Consider the following 23,855-nt stretch of genomic DNA (forward strand, 5'->3'; position numbering starts at 1 on the left):
AAATGTCCATATTGTTAAGCCACAACATATTGTACGAACTGGACATAATAATTAGACCTGGCTGACAGTCACATTTGCGGATTTGACCGCCCTCTAGTGGCATGGCTCAGAATTGTTAGCCATTATAATAACATTTTGGATTTCCAATGTAGGTAAACGTAAATATCAATTAAAAAAAATAAATCTAATGTATAGTTACTTGCAATACACATAAACAATTAAGTATTCTTTGACCCATAGTGTGTTGATGTCAGCTGCTTTGCTGTGGTTTCTCCTCTCAGAGAGAAGTGTGACTCAGATCAATACAACGTTGTCCTGAGTTGTAACCTTTATCCTTTAGATGGATTTTTAAAAAATGATAATAGTAAATTGTCTCTTCCATGTGATAGCTTCAGGATATCAATGGCCCCATCCACAGAGCACCGTGAGGCTCCAAATGATTTGATGAAAATGCTGTGAGTCACTGGCCATGGGCTTCAGAATCATCAGATCTCAGCCAAGCTGAGCACATCTGATGATTCTAGGCTGATATGTTTTACATCTCTCTTCACCATGATATGATAATAAATGTCTCATGCTGAGCTCCAGGAACCTGCAGAACCAAAGAGCTAAAGTTGTTCTGGTGATATGTAGTGGGCCAATGTCCTACCAAGACATTTACTGGGTTTTGTTGTTGTTGTTTCATTGTTTTTAACTGGTCACCCATTACTGGCAGCTCAGTAAATGAACCCTATAAAATATGAATGATTTTTATTGCCATTTACAAATTGTTATACCAACAAAAATGATGTTTTATCTTATGCTGATGACCTTTATAAGCCTACCTAATGAGTCCCATCCCAACTCATTGTAAAAGATTTTCAAATGTTTAAAATAACAATACATTCATTTTGTTAAAGTATCTAGTTCAGATATTAGGAGCTGATAATATAAATAGGTGTAACCCTAGAAGAGCCATGAAGGAAACAGCTAAAATCAGCAAAATGGCTAAAGGTTAAAATGAACTTAACAGCAGATAAAAGTTAAGATTAATAAAACAATATCTAAAAGCTAAGACTATCAAAACTAGCTGAAAGCTAAAATTAGCTAAACTGTAGCTAATGGAAACCATGATTATGTTCTGACCCTCAGTGTTTCCTCCCTGATGCAAAACCACTCTGAGGTGATCAGTTATAAATCCTTAGACTTCACAGTAAAAATCGTCACTTAGATTTGAGACGAATGAACAGAACTCTCACCCATTTTTGCTGCTAAAAAAGTCAATGACTTTTTCCATTATGGTCAGTCTCTCACTGACCTGCAAAACTAACAATAAATTATCCTTTGATCCATGAAAGCCTGAGTCATTTTTTTCTGTTATTCCATTTCCATCCCTCCTTCACCAAAGGTTAAGATGTGATGACTCTCTGAAAGAAGTGGCTTTTGAGATTTTAAAAATCTTTTTTTAACTCAAATTGCCAGAAGCAAAATGAAAAATCATGCCACATGCCATACGTAAAAAAAAGCAAACAACTGACTTCATTTAAGATGTCATTTAATAGATATGGTGATAAAATAATTCTGCTGAGGTTAAAACACCTTTAAACTGTTGTTAATAACTTATAAAGAGTCTTATAAAGTTCTATCAAAGATGTATAGCTGAGCTCATTTCTTTTTCTTGTAGGTCCCTCTGGTGGAGCATTAAAACATTATGATACCTACAGTACACCATCCAGCCAGGAAAAAATGGAGAGGGAGGAGATTTTTGTTGGACTACCTTTAGCTTTAGTAATACTTTGAACTTTATAGTGTTAACACGTGTATTTTTTTTCCAGTGTTGCATTTGTCTTTTCTCTTTTTGGTCAAAAACTTGCTTTGTTTATGGGAAAGTCAGACCAAAAATTCACAAAGTGATTTAAGCAGAACAAAATAACACGAAAATAAGGCCACATGCTTCCTGAGTCACTCTTTCTCAGCTGGAGTTTGATAAATCCTGGTACCATATGAGAAAGGGTTTGTTTAAAAAATTAGAAACATCTGTTTGCGTCATAAGGAGTTAAATACATTTCTACCAGCAGCGACATATAAATCACTCCGGGACAATCGGAGGCTTTCATTGTTTTGTTTGGGACGAACCAATGTGGTGATTTTTTTCAGGCTGTTTGCTCAGTTTTTAGCCATGTCTTCAAGGACGTGGCTAAAAAGAGAGAATTCTTATATAAAACCAATTGATTAATGGTTCTCTTATTATTGTCTTCTGTTATAGGTCACTTGTCCTCAATGTCCTCATATCTAGGGCACAAATGTAAAGTCATTAAACTGTAATTGGGATGCTTGCATTCATCTATTTCCTGAAAGCCGTGACGAGTGCCTCTGCCGCCGAAGATTAACCAGTTATTAACATCAGCGGTGACCTCAGTGGAAAAGTTTGTGACTCATCTGCAAGTGACGGGAAGAAGAAGAGCTGAATCCGATAAATTAGGTTTTTGTCATTGTCAAAGTGCCTTCATAGATAACTGGAACTGAGTGTTGAAATTAACTGGAGGCTTTGTGTTATTAAGGCTGATGTAAAACATGATGGGATTATTTAATGAAGCCGCTGCACCACTTTTTGAGACCCTTGCATCACTGTGTCCTCCAAATAATTAACAAACCAGACATGTCGATAAGGTAAACAAAGAAAATAATACACTTTAAAAAAACAAAACTGTTGTGTTTTAACAAACATCGCGGATGGAAGATTTATAACTCTATCAGCCCTAACTCCAGCAGGCTGTCGAGCAAATGGAGGAGCTAATGGGGCTGAAGGAAAGCTGGCAGCTAAGGTTTTCTAGCTTCACTTGTCACTCATCGTCCCAATCTGCTTCCCCGCGAGCGCTGTGCTGTCAATACACAACCATTAAATAATGAAACAATCAGTCACCGGGCCTTTGAGGCTTCCAGGGAGTTTGTTAAGTCACCCCCGCTGCCTCACCTCAAGGTAAACAGTGAACCAAAATTGCAATCATGTCTCAGCAACATAAACAGCAACATGATACAATGCTCTGGGATTTTTTTTCCGCCCCTTTATTGCATGCTAAAGTTTTAAAGAAATATCTCGTGTGATCAGTTAGTAGGCATCTCAGGTACAATCACACCAAATTTTTGCTCAGTATCTGTAAAATTGAGTGAGTTACAGCCATTTTTGTGTTTACTAAGGTTCATTAGCTGTGACGGACATTTTTAATCAAGTTCATAATCAATTATAGATGTGCAACCATTGATTACTTTCTGAGAGTTTCATTAATATCTGTCCACTGGTTCACGAGTTGATTAGCTAACAGAAAAAATAAAGACACACATGACACAGGCAATTACATGATTGCCCACCTTTAAGAGCAGCGGGTGATACATATTTTCCAAGCACATGCTTTAGCAAATTAGACATTCTTTTAAAATTGTTGAATAAAAGTGACATGACTTCAGTTTTGATTCAAACCTACTATTTAAACCATCAGTTTTGCATTTTACTGTTGTTTAAACTGAATTTGATGGTTATTTGCAAACGCAAGTGACAGCAGCAGCTAGCTGTAGTAGAGACACTTATTTCTGATACTTTGGGACCCAGTTGGTGTCATGTTTAGTCCTCCTACCAGGCTCGAGTGATTCTGTTTCCTTTTTTCTCAGCCAACAACTCTGGAGTTAAAGAACGAAAATAAATAAAAGGAAAGAAGTCTGATTCAGAAACACACTGACTTTAGTTTTTTAGAGCTGAGCCAGTTGAACTCCTTCCTCCTGCTGGGATTATCCTCATCCCTTCTAGCAGTGGAGTAAAGGAACTCAGTACATCCACTCCGGCACTGATGGAGTGAGCTATCTGTATATTACGTTTAGCTGTCTTCTCTGGTTTCTTTTTTTTACTCCACTCTGATGATCATCTGACCAATGATGAGATTGTCTTGCAAGTGTAGTCACATCATACCCTGCTGTATGATTATAACCTTGTTGTAATTATTTCTAATATTACACTCAAAGCAGCCCCAGCTTGTGACAAAACCAACCCAAATGGATGGGACTTAAAATCCAAAATAATTAATTAGATTACAAAAAATACTGCAGTAACTTAATTTGGAAAGATGAGAAAACTGGATTAGGATTACAAGTGTTGGTTTGATTTAAATAAAATTTCTTCTTTTCATCTTTCATAAAATAATGAGAAAGCTTCTTCTTAATTAGTTTGTTAACAAGAAAGATGTTCCTTTGAGTACACCAGAAAAATAAATGAACATATTTATCTAGTTAAAAAACAAGGATACATGTGAAACTCGAGGTATGTGTTTGAATATATTTTTAGCATACATTTTAAAGTAATGTAAAATTAGGATGTGATATTCAAAGTCTTTCCAATTTTCTGTTAAGAAGTATTATTCTGAAATTATTCCATTAGGTCCAGTTTTTTTGTTTGTTTGTTTGTTTTTGCAGACTGGTGAACCTCTGCCCATTTTTACTTCAGTTTTTTTTTTTTTTTTTTTACCTTGCTAAAATGCTCTTTATATACGCCCTCTCACTAACATGTTGCCAAATAACCTGATTCAATGCAAAATGCTTTTTAGCTCTTTCTTATAATTCACGCCACTTGTACTTTTACAGCCTTTTGTTGCCTATAGTCCCATCTTTTATCTTTTTTTTTTTCTTCAAAAATGCTACAGTTTCCTATTTTAAACATGTGACATGTTTACTGTGTTCCACTGAGAATAAAATATGGGTTCATGAGATTTGCAAAGCACTGCATTCTGTTTTTATCTACATTTTTACACAATGTTCCACCTTTTTTTTTCTTTTTTTTTGCACATGAGTATAAAGACAGATCCATAGTGGTGCTGCGTGTACATCAGTGTTTGAACACCTGTATGTGGTCAGGGTCATAATGTGGCCTAAAAAAAAAAAAATTAAAAACAAACATCTTGTGCTAATGTGAGTGAGTGAGTGAGTGAGTGTGCATTTAGTTGAGGGCGGTGTGAGACCCGGAGCTGCTGATCCGCCCATCCCCTCCTGCCAGCTGCCACTTGCTATAGTGATGCTGCTCGCGGCCGTGTGGAGGAGGAGAGGGAGCGCGTGCGCTGCCCAATGACAGCGCAGGATGCTGAGAGAGGCTGCTGGGCTTGAATGGAGGCGACAAGATGCCGTCTTCTACAGCGGCGAAGGAAAGGAATTGACATCGATTAAGGTATAGGTGCGCATTCGTCGTATTTCGCACGGAGTCTCCCCTCTTTGCGTTGCGGAAGTAAAAGGCAGCTGGAGCGCGTGAAGTCAGTGTCCGCTCGCTTTTCTTTTCTCTTTTTTTGCGCGTTTCGTGAACGATATGCCGGGGAAATAAATAAATAAAAAGCCCTCTGTGTGTGTGTGTGTGTGTGTGTGCGTTCATCAAAAATGATTTGACACGGCAAGTCAGTGCTCACTGTTTGACAATTAAATCCGCGCAGAGCCGATCAAGCAGCGCCTGCGTTTGAACAAGAAAGGGGCTTGAATCGGCTTGGCGCTTGGTTTGGGGGATTTCTCTGCTGTGTTCAGGTTTCAGCCATCCAACATGTAGGCCCAGACAAAAAAAAAGAGCTGTCAATTTGCTCGGTCGTGCCCTCCTACATCATCCTGCATCAATTCAGGCCGAACATGACGGCTGCACGCGGTTTGACGCGTTTACTGACGAGACAGCTGTCAGTCTTCCAGCGGGATTGTGGTTTGTGCCTTGGATTTATTTATTTATTTATTTTTTGGTGGCAGTCGGTGTGAGCAGGCCAATTCTGTGGCACACATTAACATGTAATCAGCCCAGGCTTTGTAACGAGTGGGAGGAGCGGAGGAGTCAGGCTCTGTAGTAGAATACCTGATGAGGAGGCTGGATCTGTTGCACCCAACCTGCTTTCCTTTCAACTAGAACCCACAAGCTCCGTCTGCCATTGACATGACCTTAGATGCAATCTGTGTATGTGTGTGTGTGAGTGTGTTTTATCTCCCTTTATCGGTTTGAGGCTTTTTAAATGACAGACCTGCCTAAAAGTAAAACTTCAGTGATAGTCTGAGCACTGCCTTCGGTAAAACCTTTGTTTCAGGACTTCTGTGTCCTCCCTTCTGTTTCCACACCACTGATCTCTGAATAGCCGGGCATCGTTTTCTCTCTGGGTTTGTCTTTTGTTCGAGTCGCCAAAATCATATTTCATGCTGCAACTCCAATCCACAGTAATACGTGTTTACCTTTAATCCATATCATGGAAATAAAATAAAGACAAACATCACAAATGTTACATTTAATTAAAAACTGGGATTGATCTAATACATGCAAACATTTATTCCAGTGTTTCCAAAAGTATAAACTGTAACACTTATTAATTGGAAGCTTTGTTTTAAAAAAAAACAAAACATGAAATTATTTATTTAAGACAAAAACTTCTCGAGATCTGGAAGCACTTCATAGTTTCTTAGAGGTAAATGGTGCTGAAGAGATTTGTAAGGAGGCAGAGTTGAAAACAGATTAAAGGTATAGTTCAGATTTAAAAACTGGTGTTCTGTGGAGTTGTTATTAGTAATCTCAATCTTAGCTGCAATAGATATCGCTCAGAGCATTGTCAGTTTGGAACAGAGATTATATATTTAGATTTCTGACTGGAACCTGGAGACTGAAGCTGGACCAGATTCCATGTAAACTGGTTCCAGTACAAGTTTGACGTAAATGAACATTGCCCTTGCTGAAATAATAATAAAAAAACAAACACAGATAATTTTTTCAGGTGCTGATTTTTGTTGACTCACATAGTTCTTACCTTGCTGCTGTATGTGTAAATATTCATTTTTAAAAGATACACTTAGCTGTAATTGGTTATTTCATGTTTATAAGAAAAGTCTCGTCACACCATGTTTGTGTAAAAGGAGTAGGCAGGTCTTAAAGCCCCACATCGACTCTGGTCCCCAAAATAAAACATGGCAGCTCCAACAAACTGGGTCCTGCTGGCTTCAAATTCCCAGCAACGAGAGAAGCTGGGGACATTTGGTTTATTATTATAAACCAGTGGTCTCTAATCCTGGTCCTCGAGGGCCACCATCCTGCATGTTTTACTTGTTTCTCTGCTCCAACACACCTGATTTGAATTAACGGGTGATTAACAGGCTTCTGCAGAACATGAAGAGGTGATTTAACCACTGAATCAGGTGTGTTGGAGCAGGGAAACAAGGAACACATGCAGGATGGTGGCCCTCGAGGACCAGGGTTGGAGACCCCTGTTATAAACAACCTATGCTTTTGGAAAGTAAGGCAGAAGTTTTTCTGGGAATCGAGCTAATGGTTATTCAGAGCAGGACTAAAATCAAAATGAATGACAGCCGTTTTAAACAGCCTCGGTCTAAAAAAATTTCTTAGGGACTCATGCAAACACTTTTTTTTTATAAACTTTTACACTGACGTCACTTCAGCACCAGACAGTAATTTACATTTACACTGAAGAGTGAGTCAGCTGCCGTCTGTTAGCACAAATGGTCCATGTGAAACTTATGGTGCAAAAAAGAACATGTTAAGAGTAACCAGGTAAAGTAGCTATTAGATGGAAAATTCAGGCTATGTGAAAATGCAATACTGATTGCTTGAACTGTTGTGGAGTTTTTGCTTTTTACACTGCGTGATTTTCCCATTATTTTGCCCAGTTATGCCTAGCACATACCTTTCATTTTCAATAAGTTTCACATGGACCATTACAGTACTGATAATGAACCAGTCGACTCAGTCTTCAGTGTAAATAACCATAAATGTTTATGTAAAAAAAAAAAAAAAAAAACATCTAATGCAAATGTGATGGTGATGTGAAAGTTTATAAAATTTCCATGAACTGCTAAGAAACTTTAAGAGAGTAGTTGTTTCAGAATCATAACTGGGTCTGGCCTCACTCAGATTAGCATGTTACTCTCCCATATACTGTATTTGAAAATTATAATACACTGAGTGATTTCTACTACAGGCGAGTCAATGATTAATGATAACAGCTATTTCTTTAATGTCAGTTTTCACTATTTCTAAAATCATATGAACTAAATGGGCAACCTAACTCCTATATGACAATATGAAATTAAATATTATTGTATTGTATTATAAAATTGATTGGACAGGCAAATAGGACAGAGAAATAAAAATAAGTCTATCATTCCTTCCATCCATTTTCTATGTCTTTATTCTGTTCAGGGTCGTGGAGAGCTGGTGCTTTTCTCCAGCAGTCAACATACACCCTGGATAGGTTGCCAGGTTATCACCAGAATCAACCATTCAAACTCACACCTAAGGAAAATTTAGAACCACCAATTACCGTAACATGCTTATTTTTGGACTGTGTGAGGAAACCAAAGTCCCCGGAGAAAACCTACTCATGCCACACAGAAAGACTCCAATGTTGTTTCGAACCCAGGGCCTTCTTGCACCATGCAGCCCTCAGCCATCATTATTAAGCAGTTTGTCTCTGAAAAATGTAGATTATTTGTTATACTATATGCTTCTGTTAGACAGCTGACAACAGTGAAAAACGAGGGGAGAGGACTTGACACCAAGATGCCCGGCTGGAATCAAAGCAGGGATGTTGCAGTCAGATCCCAGATTATTGGCTCAGCAGCGAGGCACAGCAGGCTTCATTTTTCTAACTTTCTTCCCTTTGACCACTGCATGGTTTTCTTGAAATTCCAGTTGCTTGTGTTACATAACTTAATCATAGCTGAAAGTGAATAGCGGGGAAAATGTCAGCTTTAATACGAGGGCTGGTATTGACATTTTACATGGTAGGAAAAGGCAATGCAGAACGGCAAGGAGATATGCTAAGAGTGACAGGCTGAATCATTGATCCATCAGTGGTGACATGAACACAGGCTGGCAAACAGTGACTCAAAGATTAATCAAAGAATATTTAACTCCACATGATTTATCAGAAGTACCAGTGGATCCAAATACCTAACCTATTTAAAGCTCCCTGGTACAGTTACTTGCTAGACTTCACCATCTCACTGTAGCAAACAAATAATATCCTACATTTTTCAGAGAAAAACCTGCTTAATAATGATGGTTAAGGGCTGCATGATGGTGCAGTCTTGCCTCACAAGTAAGAAGTGACGATACCAGCAGCAGGTTTCTGATATTGCACATGTACAAAAACTGAATTCAATTTGCTAATAATTCTCAGATCAAATCAATTTGCACTGGTTGCAAATACAACAAATGAAGACATGTTCTGTGTCTGCGTTTTGATAATTATTGTTTGTCCTATTTGTCCTGACATTTCATACACAAATATGCAGATGTCTAGACAGCTTGCTACTCAAAGCAATAGTTTGAATGCTTTAAAGTCAGGCTTTGTGGAGTGGTACCTCAATCTAACCCTCCTGTAGCCCTCTTAAGTGAAGAGAAGAAGAGAAGCCCTTGTAACGTGTGGTCCATTTGACCCGAAGGCCACAGGAGGGTTAGTGAAAAAAGTGTAATTCTAACCGGACTGATGAGGTAACAGCTAGTCGGAGTGAGTGTGAGGCCATGGTGGATTGCTGCCGTCTTAAAACAACTTCAATCTCAAATATTTCATTGCAGTTTGGGAAGACTAATTTATAAATGCTTACATAACTGTCAATTTTGCATTTCATGATTTATAAGAAATTCTGTACTGTTGTTTTATATTTTTGTTGTTGTCTTTAAAACAATCTGATTTCTGTAAAAATCAACTATAACTGCATAGGCTTGTGCCCTGGTGGTCCATCCTCGAGTGAATCTGTGGTCTGCTAGAGCTTGTTTAGTCTCCTCGCTCCACACATAGATGTGCAGATTCCATTTGATTTGGGCCCGACCACCCAAAGGCTCTCAGTATTTAAAAAAAAAATTAAAATTACTAATTTGATTTAAAACAGTAAAAAAAAAACAAACAACTAATTGGGGATTACTTTATGTTAATACTATCATAATTTGTAGGTCTTCTTTAGGCACCAAAACACAATGTTACATGCCCTTTTAGTGCAAACATCAGCAGCAGCTAGCTGTAGCACTGCTAACGAGGATATCATCTCGCTCAGACTAGCTGTTAGCTCATCTGTCCGGTCCGAATTAAACAGTATTTCTGCAAACTGATGCCTTTCAAATAGCTATCTACAACAGGTAGGACATTAATTTTTCATAACCTTTCAGCAGTACCCCACTTTAAGAGATCTGAACTATTGCTTTAATTAGGAGGTGGGCGTATTCTGATATAAAATGTCAGGACAAATCAGACGTATTTATCAAACTGAAGGGACAGAACATGTCTTCATTCGTTTCATTCATAACCAGTTCAAATTGATTTGACATGAGAATTATTAACAAATTAAATGAGGTTATTAATTATATGAACTATCATTTATAACTAAGAAACAAATCTGTCCTGTGTGCCCTTTCCCAACACACACACACACTGGCTGGCTGCTGTGTTTGCCCATGGGGAAGTGTTTCCTTACAGATGATACATCAGTGTGTTCAGCTGAGGGCTGCTGTCGTCCAAAACCTTACAGAATTTCATACATCATGCCAACCTGTTGACACATCTCTCTGCTATAAATGATCTCTCCTGTGCCTCAGAATAAATAAATAAATACATAACTTAAAAACGAAAAAAAAAAAAAAAAAAACCTAGGACAAACCCTGAACCTTACACTTGTCACTGACACTATATTTGGCCACAATTTCCTTCACAGATATTTTGGAGACTTGTGCTATCATGATGTCAGACTTCTTAGGTGACTTATCTGTGTTAGCCCAGACAGTGTCACCATGGCAACTGAGTCACAAGTGTCACAAGATGAGAGAAAGATAGAAAAGTCTGTTATTTATTTATTTACGAACAGTCCAGTATTATTAATCTCTTGACTGGCTAGGAAATTAACAATTTTAGTTAGGGTCTTTACCTTTGACACTTCTTGTTAAACGATCTTCTGCGTTTAACTCTAAAATATTAAACACAGTGTAAAAATGCACTACATTTCAATAATTATAAATCAGTTCAATTCATTTTTTTAAACAGCAGCAAGTCACAACAAAAGTCATCTCAGGGCAAAAACATGAATTATAAAATAAGAATTAGTAAAAAGCCAGCACATTGCACTGAATCTTCATGTTGTCGAAATCTCCTAACCTGATCAGCTCATCGACGACAGCGGAAAGAAAAGAAAAAACCTCCAGCAGAACCAGCCTCAGGTCAGGCTGCCATCTGCCTTGACTGGCTGGGGTTTAAGAAGACAGATAAGGGGCACAGACGAACACAGAAGAAATGGTCCAGGTGTAGTTTCTATGGGAAGAAAAACTCATGTTATTGATAGCAGAAACTACAAATACGAACATGGAGAGCAGAACAAGTAGAGACAGCAGCAAAGTGAGGAAATGTGGTCAGTTTGTCCTCCAGGAGTCTACACCTATAGCAACATAACGCTGGGATAGCTCAGGAAGCCAAAGCCAACCCTAACTATATGATTTATCAAAAAGGAAAGTCTTAAAAGTAGACAGGGTTTCAGACTCACAAACAGAAACTTGAAATTGGTTCCACAAGACAGGAGCCTGAAAACTGAAACCTCTACCTCCTGTTCTACTTTTAGAAACTCTGGGAACTCTAGGAACCTCTAGTAAACCTGCAGTCAGAGAGTGAAGTGCTCTGTTAGGAAAACATGAGACAATAGGATCTTTAATATAAGATGGAGTTTGGTTGTTGAGAGCTTTGTATGTTAGAAGTAAGATTTAAAATTCTGTTCTGAATTCCTCAGGAAGCCAGATAATAAAGGATTACAAAAGTTTAGCCTAGAAGTGATAAATCATGGACCCGTTTTTCTGCATCCTTTTGAGACAAGATGTTTCTAATTTTAGTGATATTACACAGGTGGAGGAAAGCAGTCCTGTTGACATTTTTAATGTGGGTTAAAAGATCCTGATCCAAAATAACACCGAGGTTCTTTACATCAGAACTGGAGGCAAAATTAATGCCATCCAGAGGGCGTGAGAGGCTGCAGAGTTTGTTTCTAAGATGCTCAAGACTAAAAACCACAACCTCTATCTGTCTGAGTTTAAAAGCAGAAATTTAGGAGTCATCCAAGTTTTTACATCTCTAAGACCTGTTGAAGTGTTAGTAACTGATTGGATTCTTCAGGCTTCATGGATAAATATAACTGAGTATCAAATTACAGACTGTTAAAGGTCTGGAGATGTATTGAAGCTACAAATAGCATGAAAAGGTCCTGCCATTATTGCGTCATTAAAAATTTAGTCTCCTGTGTAATTTTTTTTTTGTTACCCTTCAGGGGGGATTCTATTTTAAAACTTGTGAATCTTTTTGCCGTTTTGGTTATCACTGTAGCCTTAAAAAAGTCGCCCTACAGAATGTCTGCTATAATGATCTTATTTAACTTTTTAAAAAAAAAAAAAAAAAAAAAAAGCAATATTAGTTTGTGATGGTGCATTTTTAAGAGTTTAAAAAGTAAAAACCAGTATCAGGATTTGCTGAGTTCAGACCTTTTTTACAGTCGTACTGTAAGCTTCACAGAGTCAGTCACTATTTATCTGAGTTTATGAGAAAACACAGCGCTGCAGAAACAGACTTTTTTTTCTCTTTGCTATAGGCCTTTTTATGTGAGGTGTCTGTTATCATCGATTTTTATTTACTTTATTTACACTGCTCAGTCTGTATTGATTGTATACACTACTGTACACTTGAGGTGCATCGATTGCAGTTTTCCGAGCCGATTCCGATTTCAAGTTTTCGAAAAATTCCGAAAAGCTGATTCCAATTTTGCTTAATTCAGATTTTACCCTAAAAACTACAAATAACAGTACACATTTAGAATTTCAGACTGAATAATTTTTTTTTGCTTGCATTCACAATAACACTTTCACAATTTTTACAAAATGGCATCAGGTTATAGGAGCTTCTTTTTTCTGTTGCATGATATCTAACACCAAACTCCTCCAGGCTGTCGGACAGATGTATTTATATACATAAAATAGAGAGAAATTACTTTATAAAATACATTGCAGCAGTGTCTAAAATAATATTTGGGAGAAAATAAAACCCTGTGATTTATTGTAAAAATGTAAAAATGTAAAAAATAAGAAATATGTCTACATTCACTCCCTTCTTGTAAACTAAAGGTCTCACTGTCTCTGATCCTGCTGTCTGGTCCTTTGTCCTTGAATGCATATGATGAATGATTTATAATTAATCAACCACATTTACAAATAGCTCTTGTTTTCTCCCCAGATGAAGAGTTGAATAGTTAATAATCACATTATGCAGAATTTGTGCTTTAAAAACAGTAATCAGATGGCACCGGACTGATTAAATATCTGTCTGTATGTTGTTGCTGAAGAGCTTTTTTTTGGACATCTGATACATTTTTGATGGATATCTCTGTTTACTCTGGTACAGAGCAAATAGCTATCATTGTCAAGAAGAGAAATGTAATATAAGATTTACTATGATGCTGTAAAGCTGTATTTCTTTTATCATTATTACGATTTACTGTATTTAATAATTGGCCAGTGGGGCATCTGGATTGATGCTGAAAAAGTCCTGCAAGCTGTTTGAAAACAAATTCACATAAACTGGGACTGCTGGTTTTCTAATTAGACAGTGTGCTTTATTTATATATTTAAGTATAAGCATTGTTTTGTTTTGCTTTTTTTATTTAGACAATTTTTTTAAAAAACCTATCTGACAGATGCTTCTCCCTTGTTTCCTCAGATCTGACTTTGATGTGCTCCACCCGTTCAAACATGAAATAAATCCTCCATGTTTGGTTCAGAGAGTCTCATTTCCGCACGCCCCTGTTAAGGACCCTCTGGTGGCTACACCGCTGAATCACAGGACATGTACGGCAGTGCCAGAGCTGTAGGTCATGTAGAGAGCAGCCCTGTAAGGTCCCCGCACCTTCCAAGGTCCCCCAGATTGGGCCACCGAAGGGCACACAGCGGGAGCGGGGGTGGGGCGGGGGGCAAGACACTCTCCATGGAGAACATCCAGTCCCTCAACGCTGCCTATGCTACTTCAGGGCCCATGTACCTGAGTGACCACGAGGGCGTGGGCTCCACTGCCACCTACCCAAAAGGCACTATGACTCTGGGTCGCGCCACCAGCCGCGCCATGTACGGGGGCCGCGTCACGGCCATGGGCAGCAGTCCCAATATCGCCTCAGTGGGGCTGCCTCATGCTGACCTTCTGTCTTACAGTGACCTGGGCTCCCTCTCCATGCTGCACCACCACCATCACCACCAGGGGGTGCCCTCCGCCCTGCTGAGGCAGGCTGTGAGGAGCAGCGGTGGGGAGCTGCTGGAGATGCAGGCCCAGCTCAGGGAAATGCAGAGGGAGAATGAGATGCTGCGGCGGGAGCTCGACCTGAAGGAGAGCAAGTTGGGATCCTCCACCAATAGCATCAAGAGCTTCTGGAGTCCCGAACTGAAGAAGGAGAGGATTATGAGGAAGGAAGAGGCAGCTCGCACATCCATCCTTAAAGAACAGATGAGAGTCACTCATGAGGAGAATCAGGTGAGAACCTCCTCCTCTGAGCTGTCATAATCCACTCATTATTGCAGGGAATTTCAGCTGCTGCTTGTCTGTCTCTTTTTCTGCTTTCACAACGAACCACAGCCCTCCTGAAGTTCAACAAATCAGAAAATTATTGCAGTTAGCTGTGTTTGAAAGCTTTTGTGAAAACTTTTCTGGAAAGAGCTTTTTTATGCATATAAATATCTAACTTACATTGTCTGTACCTATTATACTAATCTAGATTCAGTGCCATTTTAAACCCCTTCAGGTTATCTTCAATAAATCTAAGCTTTTAGATGTTTGGGACAAAGTAAAAAGCACGATGACACTGCTGTCAGATGTATCGAACACATCACAGTCTGGCCTCAGTATTGCTAAATTGTACTTTACTTTTACAGGTTCAGCAGATTGGCCCCGAGAGAGAAAGATGTCAAAAGATTTTCTTTTTTTTTTTTGTTGTTTTTTTGCTTACCTCAGTGTGGGGGTGTAGTCTTGGCCCAGTTAAATCACTTACTGACAAGAGTGGGCACAAGGCCCAGAGACAAATGTCAAGGACACTTAAACACTCACCGTCTGTCTTCCTGTGCCTCTTTTTGTTTCTCTGTCTGTGCTTCATATAGACTCTGACTTTAATCATCTCTCTGTGTTTACTTCTGTTTGTGTAGCCTTTTCTGTCATTTATTTTTGTTTCAATTTAGGGAATAAAACCCCGTTTCTATCTTATTAGTTTGTCACTAGGACAGATTTGAAATGGAAATAAAGGCGATATAAAAGCAGATGAACATCTCTTAGCACACAGCATGAAGTAATGTTCTTTCTGTCAACTTGATGTTGGTGATTTCACATCAGACCTCACCTCTGGGGTTATTAATAGCTTAGTCATGGTACAGACAGATTGTAAAGCCTTTGATTTAGCAGGAAAGTGCATGACACATGAGGTAAATTGTGGACTGTGTCAGATTATTGCTTGAGTGGCTAGATTGATTGTTTCTTTTCGTTTCTTTTTTTGAGCCAGGCTGGGTCATGATGCAGCAAACTGAACAATATTTTTTGTGCAATGTCTGTCAAGGTAGAATTTGGCCGGCTCTTTGTCGTCTTTGAACCAGACTGTGTGTGTGTGTGTGGGTGTGTCTGCTCCAGTCTTGTTTTCATACACCAAAGTGTGTAGATTACTCATTACTCAAATGGGCAGAGATACCATCGCTCCGTCCTTCAAGGTCTTAGCACGATGCTATTAGTGTGGCCGTCACGTGAGAGTCGTCTGTCTGTACATGAACTTGAATCTCTGCATAAAAACTTAAAAAAAAAATATTTTTTCTGACTAGCATTAAAAGAGGTTGAGATTTAGTTTTTAGCTCATTGCTGAAGGGGGATGGATGCCTCATAGAATCAGCATTTTTTAAATGTGAGACCAGAGGCTTTTTTCATTATTTTATGTCTGCATGATTTGCAAAAATGTAGGAGAGTGGTGTTTGGTTATAAAGTGTTTCATCCTTTGATGTGTTTGTTTTTTCTTTTGGAAAGGTTATGAACAGTTAATAGCTTACTTGTTGCAGATAGCTCTTTGACTGACCTCAGTTTGGAGGAATAGTTTAATTCTGACCAGATTTATGAACTAATAACGAGTCTGAACAGAGCCTAGACCAAAGTGGATTCCTGCTGTCTTAAAACAACTTCAGTGCCACAAATTTCAAAGCATGCATAAGCAAACTGTTTTTCAAACCTATTCATTGATATCACTTATTATTATAGTGTCACTGGAAGTCCTCCAGGCTGCACCAGTAATGTCACAGCTAACCATAGACTTCCAAATAAATAATCATATAATGCAAACTTGGCAGCGATGTAAAGCTTTTTTAACAAGAACAGCCATTATTTATTTTAGATTGAAATTGTTTTAAGACAGCAGGAATCCACTTTGGTCTTGGACCATATTGAACTATCCATTAGCTTGACAGTCCGGTCAGATTAAACTCTGTTTCTCCAAACTGAGGTTATTCAAAGAGCTTTCTACAACAGGTGAGATATTAATTGCTTAACCTTTTCACAGAACCGCACTTTAAAGATCAGAGCTAAAGCTATAAAGCCAAAACTAGCACGAACAGGTCCAGGGCAATTCAGCATTTTACTTACTTTTAAAGTGATGCCGAATTCTCGTTTCAAACCCATGTAGATTTTTTTCCTTGGATTTGTGCACTGTGGGAGCCGAATGTTTCCGACAGAATATAAAAGCTGTACAGGGTGGGCTTTCCTGTCTTTATACCTGAATCAAAGAGAGGAATAGTTTTTTTATTCCCAGGCTTGTCTTGGTGTTTGCGCTCCCTTTACACTGAGTGATATTTATATTCCTCCTGGTAGGGTTCATTAATGAAGTATGGCAGCTAATAAAAGCCAGATGTGCCTTGTTATCATAATTGGTCTTTTCTGTCTTGATTTCTGGGCTGTGAGGTGTCCTTACGTAAGCGTGTACTTACGGTGGGATGGTTCTGTCACACCCACTGGGCTTGTTGAGAGGCTGACTGAGGAGCAATTGGCTCATTAATAATGGAGTAATTTCAGGCCAGTCATTACGTCTGCCTTGTAGCACCCTTTACAGTTGCATCAGGTGCCACGGGCCTATTTTAGTCTGAGCAGATGTCATGTCTTATTTATCTCGTGAACATTAAGATCAAGGGGTTTAAGCTATTGTATTTTCAAAAACATTCAAAAGACACAACAAAAATCAGAAATTAAAGATTGTCTTTTGTAAAGCAAAGGCTCTGTTGTTTGTGAAAATACCAATCACCGCCTGTGGCGTTATAATCAAGAAAAATGATGGTAATCACCGTTGGTAATGATTAGCTTGGAACTGCTTCACGTGGTGCTTTAAAAAAAAAAATTGTTTTTATCGTGCCGAAGCTGAACAGCAGCTGCTGGAGGCGGACGTGAGAGCTGGAGCATACCATGTCTGACTGAGTCATGACCGCTGCTGCTCAGCTACCCAGTCAGCCCTGATCAACGCGCGCCACAAAAATGGAGTCAGAGCTTCCCTACGTCACTTCTGCTCTGTCCGTGCAAGCACTCAACACTTCAAATAAAATCTGCTTTGCATTATCCAAACATTAGAGTTTTTCTGTTTTTGGTGTGCAGAGTGAAGCGGCATTTTATTGTTGTGCTTATTTATGTATTACACAGCTTGGAGCACGTATTGTTTAATTGCAGATTATTTATCGTTATGCATCATTCAGTGCATTGCGTGTTTGAGAAGTTAAGGCACAATTATTTGTTTGCACACGCGCTTCATGACTCAGCTGTGCAAACCATATACTTTTCATTAACCAGCTTTTATACACATGTAATGTACAAAGGTATTGTTGATTTTAGGTAAATGTTAAGCTTATCTGAAGACAAAAAAACATAGGTAATATAAATATTTAGCCTTTACACATTTCGTAATTAAGTGAACAACCCTTAACTTGCAAGAAAAACATTACATACATATTCCGTAAAAAAAAAAATCATCTTTGATCAGGACATGTAATTTTGTTTTCATAAAATAAAATATTTTATCTGTTTTATCAGCTGTTACCTATGACTGAGTGTCAAACTCAGATGTGATTTATGTACATTATCATGCCACAGCCCAAACACCTGTATCTGTGCTTGGGTCGTTAGCTTTGCCCTTTAAATATCCAACAATTATCAAGTAAATGACACAAATGTTCTACTTGTTAGGGGCCATAACATAATTGCAAGTACTCAATATTTATTATCAGGTGTTGCTTTTCCTGTTATTCACCTTTTTTGTTGCTGTCTTCTAAAGCTCTCAGCTAAAGGGGAAAATCTTAAAGACACAATCTTTTAAAAAATGTTAGGAAATAACTGGTCTTTATAAAGCTGTATGTAGTTAAACTCATGAGTTAAATCTTATGACACTCAAGTTGAACTGGGAGTTTATTTATTATATAGGACCACTAAATTACATTGAATAAAAACTATTCTACTGAATTGTTTTCATGTAGTGTAAGCTTGGTCTCTCAGAGTAGCTGCCATGTTTGTTTCATATTATCATGTAAATATTTCCATAATGTAGTAAATCATTATCACAGGATTCATACATTATATTACTTGGGACAGCCAAGAGATTGCAGGATTTGTTTGTTTAAAACTTTGACAGTAACTGTTTGTCTGTCTGTTAGTAAAATAACTCATGAATTATAGATGGATTTTAATGAAACTCCCAAATATCACTCATATGTATGTTTTTATCTTTAACTCATGGGACTTAAGATGGCTGCCACAGCTGATCAACCTTATCAAACCTTAACTTAGTCAAGTTTACAACTGTTAAGCTAAAATAGTTATCCCCATCACATAATCAGAGCACTAACAGCTAACATAAGATATTTGTTCAAAACCTTTACATGAAAGGTGGAAGGGGATAAATCTTCAAGGAATGCTAGTTTTTAATTTAATCTTTGTTTTAATCCATGTAAATAATGATTGAGTTTTACATTCTAGTGTACGCTGGTGATTAAAATCCATGTATGTCTTTCATGACACACAGCAATATCAGAATAAGAAGTGACCTGCGCATAAAAGAAATGTATAAACCACAAAGTAAATCATTGTGGTGTTCTGACTGTCAAGTTTCTGCGTTCACACCACTTTACTTGTGGCTGAGTGGAGATGATTAGATGCAGTGTTTGCCAGTGTGGTGTGGGTGTAATTGTGCATTGTCAACCATCACGACACATGACAATGAGATCAGGAATAAAGTGTGCAGTAGACTGCTACAACGCAAAGGACTGGAGCTGTCCATCTGCCAGATACAAACAAGCGTTTCATCTCACATATAAAACTATATTTAAGTGTATATACAAGCTTTTATTTCTGCCACTTGGAGGTAAATCCTAGAGAAAGGGGACATCAGTAGTTGTCAGGATTTTTCTATTAAGGGAGTGCAGTTCTGACCTTTAAATAGCCCACTGACCAGTTAGTTGCTTTTTTCTGCGGCCATAAATAATTGGCATCTGCCATGTTTGTTTTTAAGAAGTGCTCCACTTTTTCTTTTTCTTGTTTTTTTTTTAAATGTTTTTGCTCGTGGCTTTATCTGTAACTCACTGTACATAAAATGTTAATTTGTTGAAAATATAGAAAATTGTTGTAAATTTTAATTGTAACTAAAATTAAGTTTTGTGTTCAGCATCATAAATGCTTAAATGAAAGCAAATCAAAAGAAAGTGTACTGGTAAAATATAGGATTTGTTTTACTTTTAACCGGGAGCAGCCAAACATGAAACTGTTATTATCATCTGCCAACAAAAAGGAAGGGTGAGATTTTTTTTTTTTAACCATGTCTCCGTGTGTGCGTGTTTGTCTGTTACTAAAATATTTCACAAAATACGACATGGTTTTTAATGAAACTTTGAGGAAATAATCATTAAATGTACCTCTACAACTGATTAACTTCATTCAAGATGGCTCCCACAGCTAACTGAATTTAGCCAACACTAGAAATGGCTATAACTCAGTTAATTTTACAGATATTCTGCTGACGTCTGGTGTGGTTGGTAGCTGAGAGTCATTTTCAACACATACTCTGAGAATGACATCTTGTGATATTGAATAAGATTGAGCACAACAGGAGTTTCTTAATTTAACCGTAACAGCTACAACTCCATCATTTCTCAGCATAGAATTCCTTCAAGGAATGCTAATCCCTTAATTTTAGCAAATATCACAACTGCAGTTTATTCCTGTTCAAACTGTAAAACAACCACATGAAAAACTTAACTACAGTTAGCCAAGAACAGCAAATAAAAGTAACTAGCATGTCCAAGGCTGGGTGTCAGAAACAGAGCAAAACTACAGCTGAAATACAAAAACTTACTTGAGAAATGACCACAGAGGTTTTTTTTTTTTTGTTTTTTTTTTTAAAGCCATTTATATGGTAGATGGCAGAACCTGTTTTGTTTTGCTCTCAGAAGGATTCCTTGTTTCTGCACCAAAAGATTTGTGACAACCAGTTACTTCTGTCTGCTGCAGGTGTCAGTTATAGAGATGGATGCACTGCAGCTCAACACCTCTGCTTGGTGATGGTAAACTTTCCGGAAGAAAACAGCAGGAGAAAGCGAAGGCTTTTCATAAGGCAGGGTGACCACGACACCAATAAGCGCTGAGTCACGGCCGACTCATAAGAACAGCCTCACCTCCACTGTGTTTGACGTGGAGATATGGGAGGAAGCGCCATGTAGTGATTTTAAGCCACAGTGCAATTATGCAAATTGAATCATTGGACTGTCGGCTGCAGTTTAGTTCCAGCGCAGCAGCTTATTGATCAGAGGAAAAGGTAGGAGTACAACTGACAGAGAGAGAGAAAAGATACAGTCACACATGAGAAGGCGGGGTTTAAATGAGGTAGCTCCAGTTGCAAAGTAACTGTTTCGAATTAAAAGTTTGGTCTGTATAAGAGACCTTTTTCTTTGTTGTATTTTGTGTTTTCCTTGTGATGGCAGTTAAAATATGCACATGTCATTGAAACGTAATGTAAAAATGAGACTTTGACTTGTTTGAGCTGCATGGTTTCAGCTGCTGTGTTAAATGACAGTCATTCAGAAAAAAGGTGTGTGACCAAAACTGTTTGTAATGGCAGCAACAAGCTTCAGCCGCACAAACACTGCCCCCTGGTGGTTAAACTAGGACATTGTCCACATTTACACCGTATCTCTCAATTAGGGAGGAAAGGAAACTAAAGTTTTTATTTCAGTATCTTTACCCAGCAGCATCTTTTTTTTTTTTTAATTATTATAGATTAGAGATACAACTAATAATGTTTTGAATGTTCGTGTAAAAAGTCAGTTCTGCTTCAGTTTCAGTTTTTGATGATCTAATGATTGGTTACATTTATTTGTCACATTGTAGAGCCTTAAGAAACAGTTTCACACTGTTTAAATCTTCAACATTTAATCTTTAGTCATTTAATCTCATAAGTCATCTGTAATCATTTTAACTTTACTGTGACAACTACGGATTTTGTTATTAATTGACAGTGAGTTGGAAATCAGTTTTTTATTTACTGCATACTGGATCATTACTAAACCCAAATATCTCTTTCCAGAAAGGTTGTCTAGAGATACTCATGTTTTTTTGTATGTACTTAGGCTTTTTCATGACAAATATTTTGACTTTTTTTTTAATTAAAGTTAAGTAACTGGAAGCAAAATGTCCTGGTAATTCTTTCTTAAATCAACAAGAACACAAACTGCTGAACATAATTCAAAAGAAAGGAATTATAATTGTCCTTTTCTTGCCGTAACAACTCAAAATGTATGTCATGAAAAAGGTTTTTGTGACTAGGCTGCACAGACTGAAGTCTGCAAAGCAGCTGATAAACCAGCGCCTTTCCTTATAAACTTGGCTGGTCTGTGTGGATCATCCATCTCTGTTGCATCAAGCTCCGACGCTCTGTTTTCACCATACATTTGTTTTTCTGTTCATTCTGCCCATGCTCTGCAGCTGCTGGATGCCAGGAGAACCAAGGTTTGTCCCTATGTTTGCACCGGGTGTTTGAGTGCACAACATAGAGTCACCTTCAGTGTGGCGTGTTTTTTCCAACACCTGGCAATCCCTCCTCTGAACCTTTTACCTCCTCCCCTTCCCCCCCCAAAAGTGAAATATTTTCCTTGAATCATTCAAATAAGTCTGCATCCTTTCCTCCTTAAACCTTCACCTAATTCCACATCGAGACTGGACTATTGAAAGTGATTTTGTTTGATTTTATTTGTGTTTTGCTGTCAGTGTAAACCTGTAGTGCTCTGTCACCCTGTAGTAACACAAACCCTACAACCACAGTATTGAAAGCTGGATTGATTTTGAGGAAGAAAGCTGTTTCTGCTCCTTAAAACCCTAATTGGGCCGTTTTCTGTACTTAGATTGATCTTTGTTCCGATCTTTTTGTTTTTCCTCTCAGGTTAGTTTCAGACTGAACCAAAGTCAGTCTTTGATAGAAACATGGCTCCAAACAGTTTACCCTTAAACCTAGAGTAAAAACTTACAGACAGTAAAAAATACACATGGGTGAGAAGTTAAAAGAAGAAATAACCCCAGATATTAGGCGTCTGTACTGCAGGGATTTAACACCATTTTCCCTAAAGATATTATTCCACCTGATGAATTGATAAAGGAGGTGGAGATACACTTTAAAGAAATAGTTCAAATCTTTTACAGTGATGTTCTATAGAAAGGTTATGAACAATTAATATCTTATCTGCTGCAGACCAGATTGATGAGCTAACACTGAGACTGAGTCGGGCCAAAACCAAACTGGATTGCTGGCACTTTCAAATAATCCAGAAATTTCATGGTGATTCATGCAAATGCTGCTTTCTAAACTTTTGCGTTGGTTTCTGTTTCTCATTACAGATTATTTAAGTAGAATTTTCAGGTAAATTAAAACAACATTTCACCTAAATAACTGTGTAATGCATAACTAACATTACTGAAAATATTTTAAAATAGTACTCGCATGATATAAGCTATGAATTTTTTTGTTATTGGAGTCATTCTGAAGACAGCAGCAATCCACTTTGGTTTTGGCCCTACACGGACTAACCATTAGCTCATCAGTCTGGTCTGCAAGCAGTAAGATATTAATTGTTCATAGCCTTTCCACAGACCCCCACTGAAAAAAATCTGAACTATTCTTTTCTGTTGTCCAAAATATCTGAGAGTATTAGGCTAAATAAAGATGTCACATTACTTGTTGCTATTGACACGCCATTTAGCTGACCAGTTTTCAGGCTCCTGCCATCTTAGTTCTTGTGCCATCTCAATACAAAATGCAGCAAAGCATGATTGAATGTCGATAGATTAATTTTACCATTCGCTGCACCTGTGTTTCAGCATCTGTTGTGCTTTTGCACTCATTAAATCTGGTCTTTCCTTCAATTTGTCACCCATCTGTATGCAAAGCTTAGTAAGTGTGTGTTTTATCATTTTGTTAAGTGCACACACACTTAATCACAAATACATACATTTTCATTCGGTGTTAATTTTTTCTCCTTACAGCGAGTTGATTTTGTAGGGTCTGATTATTTTTGGATTTCCAAAAAACAGATAATATAAAGTATTTTTCAGACACATTTTCTTTTTAATTTGATTTGTCCTCTTAGGTTTCAAACAAAGTATGTTAGTTCACTTTGAGTGAGATGATAAAGATTTCTGCTGTGCTTTAGGACAACATTTGCTTTGATACCCCTGTTAACAACCCTCATTCACATTTCAGCTCACATGTATTTAAAAAGAGTCTCTTCAGTACAGCGGTAACAACTGAATCCGTTCAAGCCCAACGCT

At 37.9% G+C, this 23,855-nt stretch overlaps 1 protein-coding gene across 5 annotated transcripts in view; it reads left to right on the forward strand.

The window, feature by feature from the left end:
- Positions 1 to 5,009: 5,009 nt before the first annotated feature.
- erc2 (ELKS/RAB6-interacting/CAST family member 2) overlaps positions 5,010 to 23,855 on the forward strand; it is a 46,065-nt gene continuing 27,219 nt past the window's right edge. Inside the window, exons 1-3 of one of the 5 annotated variants that reach the window (XM_017435460.3) lie at positions 5,010 to 5,185; positions 13,722 to 14,522; positions 22,020 to 22,043. In XM_017435460.3, the coding sequence (XP_017290949.1) occupies positions 13,848 to 14,522; positions 22,020 to 22,043 (699 nt within the window). In that variant the 5' untranslated portion in view covers positions 5,010 to 5,185; positions 13,722 to 13,847. The remainder of the gene's footprint in view (positions 5,186 to 13,721; positions 14,523 to 22,019; positions 22,044 to 23,855) is intronic. The other 4 variants (XM_017435463.3, XM_017435461.3, XM_017435462.3 and 1 more) reach the window with 4 other exon arrangements.

The sequence above is a fragment of the Kryptolebias marmoratus genome, linkage group LG4, assembly GCF_001649575.2.
Source record: "Kryptolebias marmoratus isolate JLee-2015 linkage group LG4, ASM164957v2, whole genome shotgun sequence".
Lineage (NCBI taxonomy): Eukaryota > Metazoa > Chordata > Actinopteri > Cyprinodontiformes > Rivulidae > Kryptolebias > Kryptolebias marmoratus.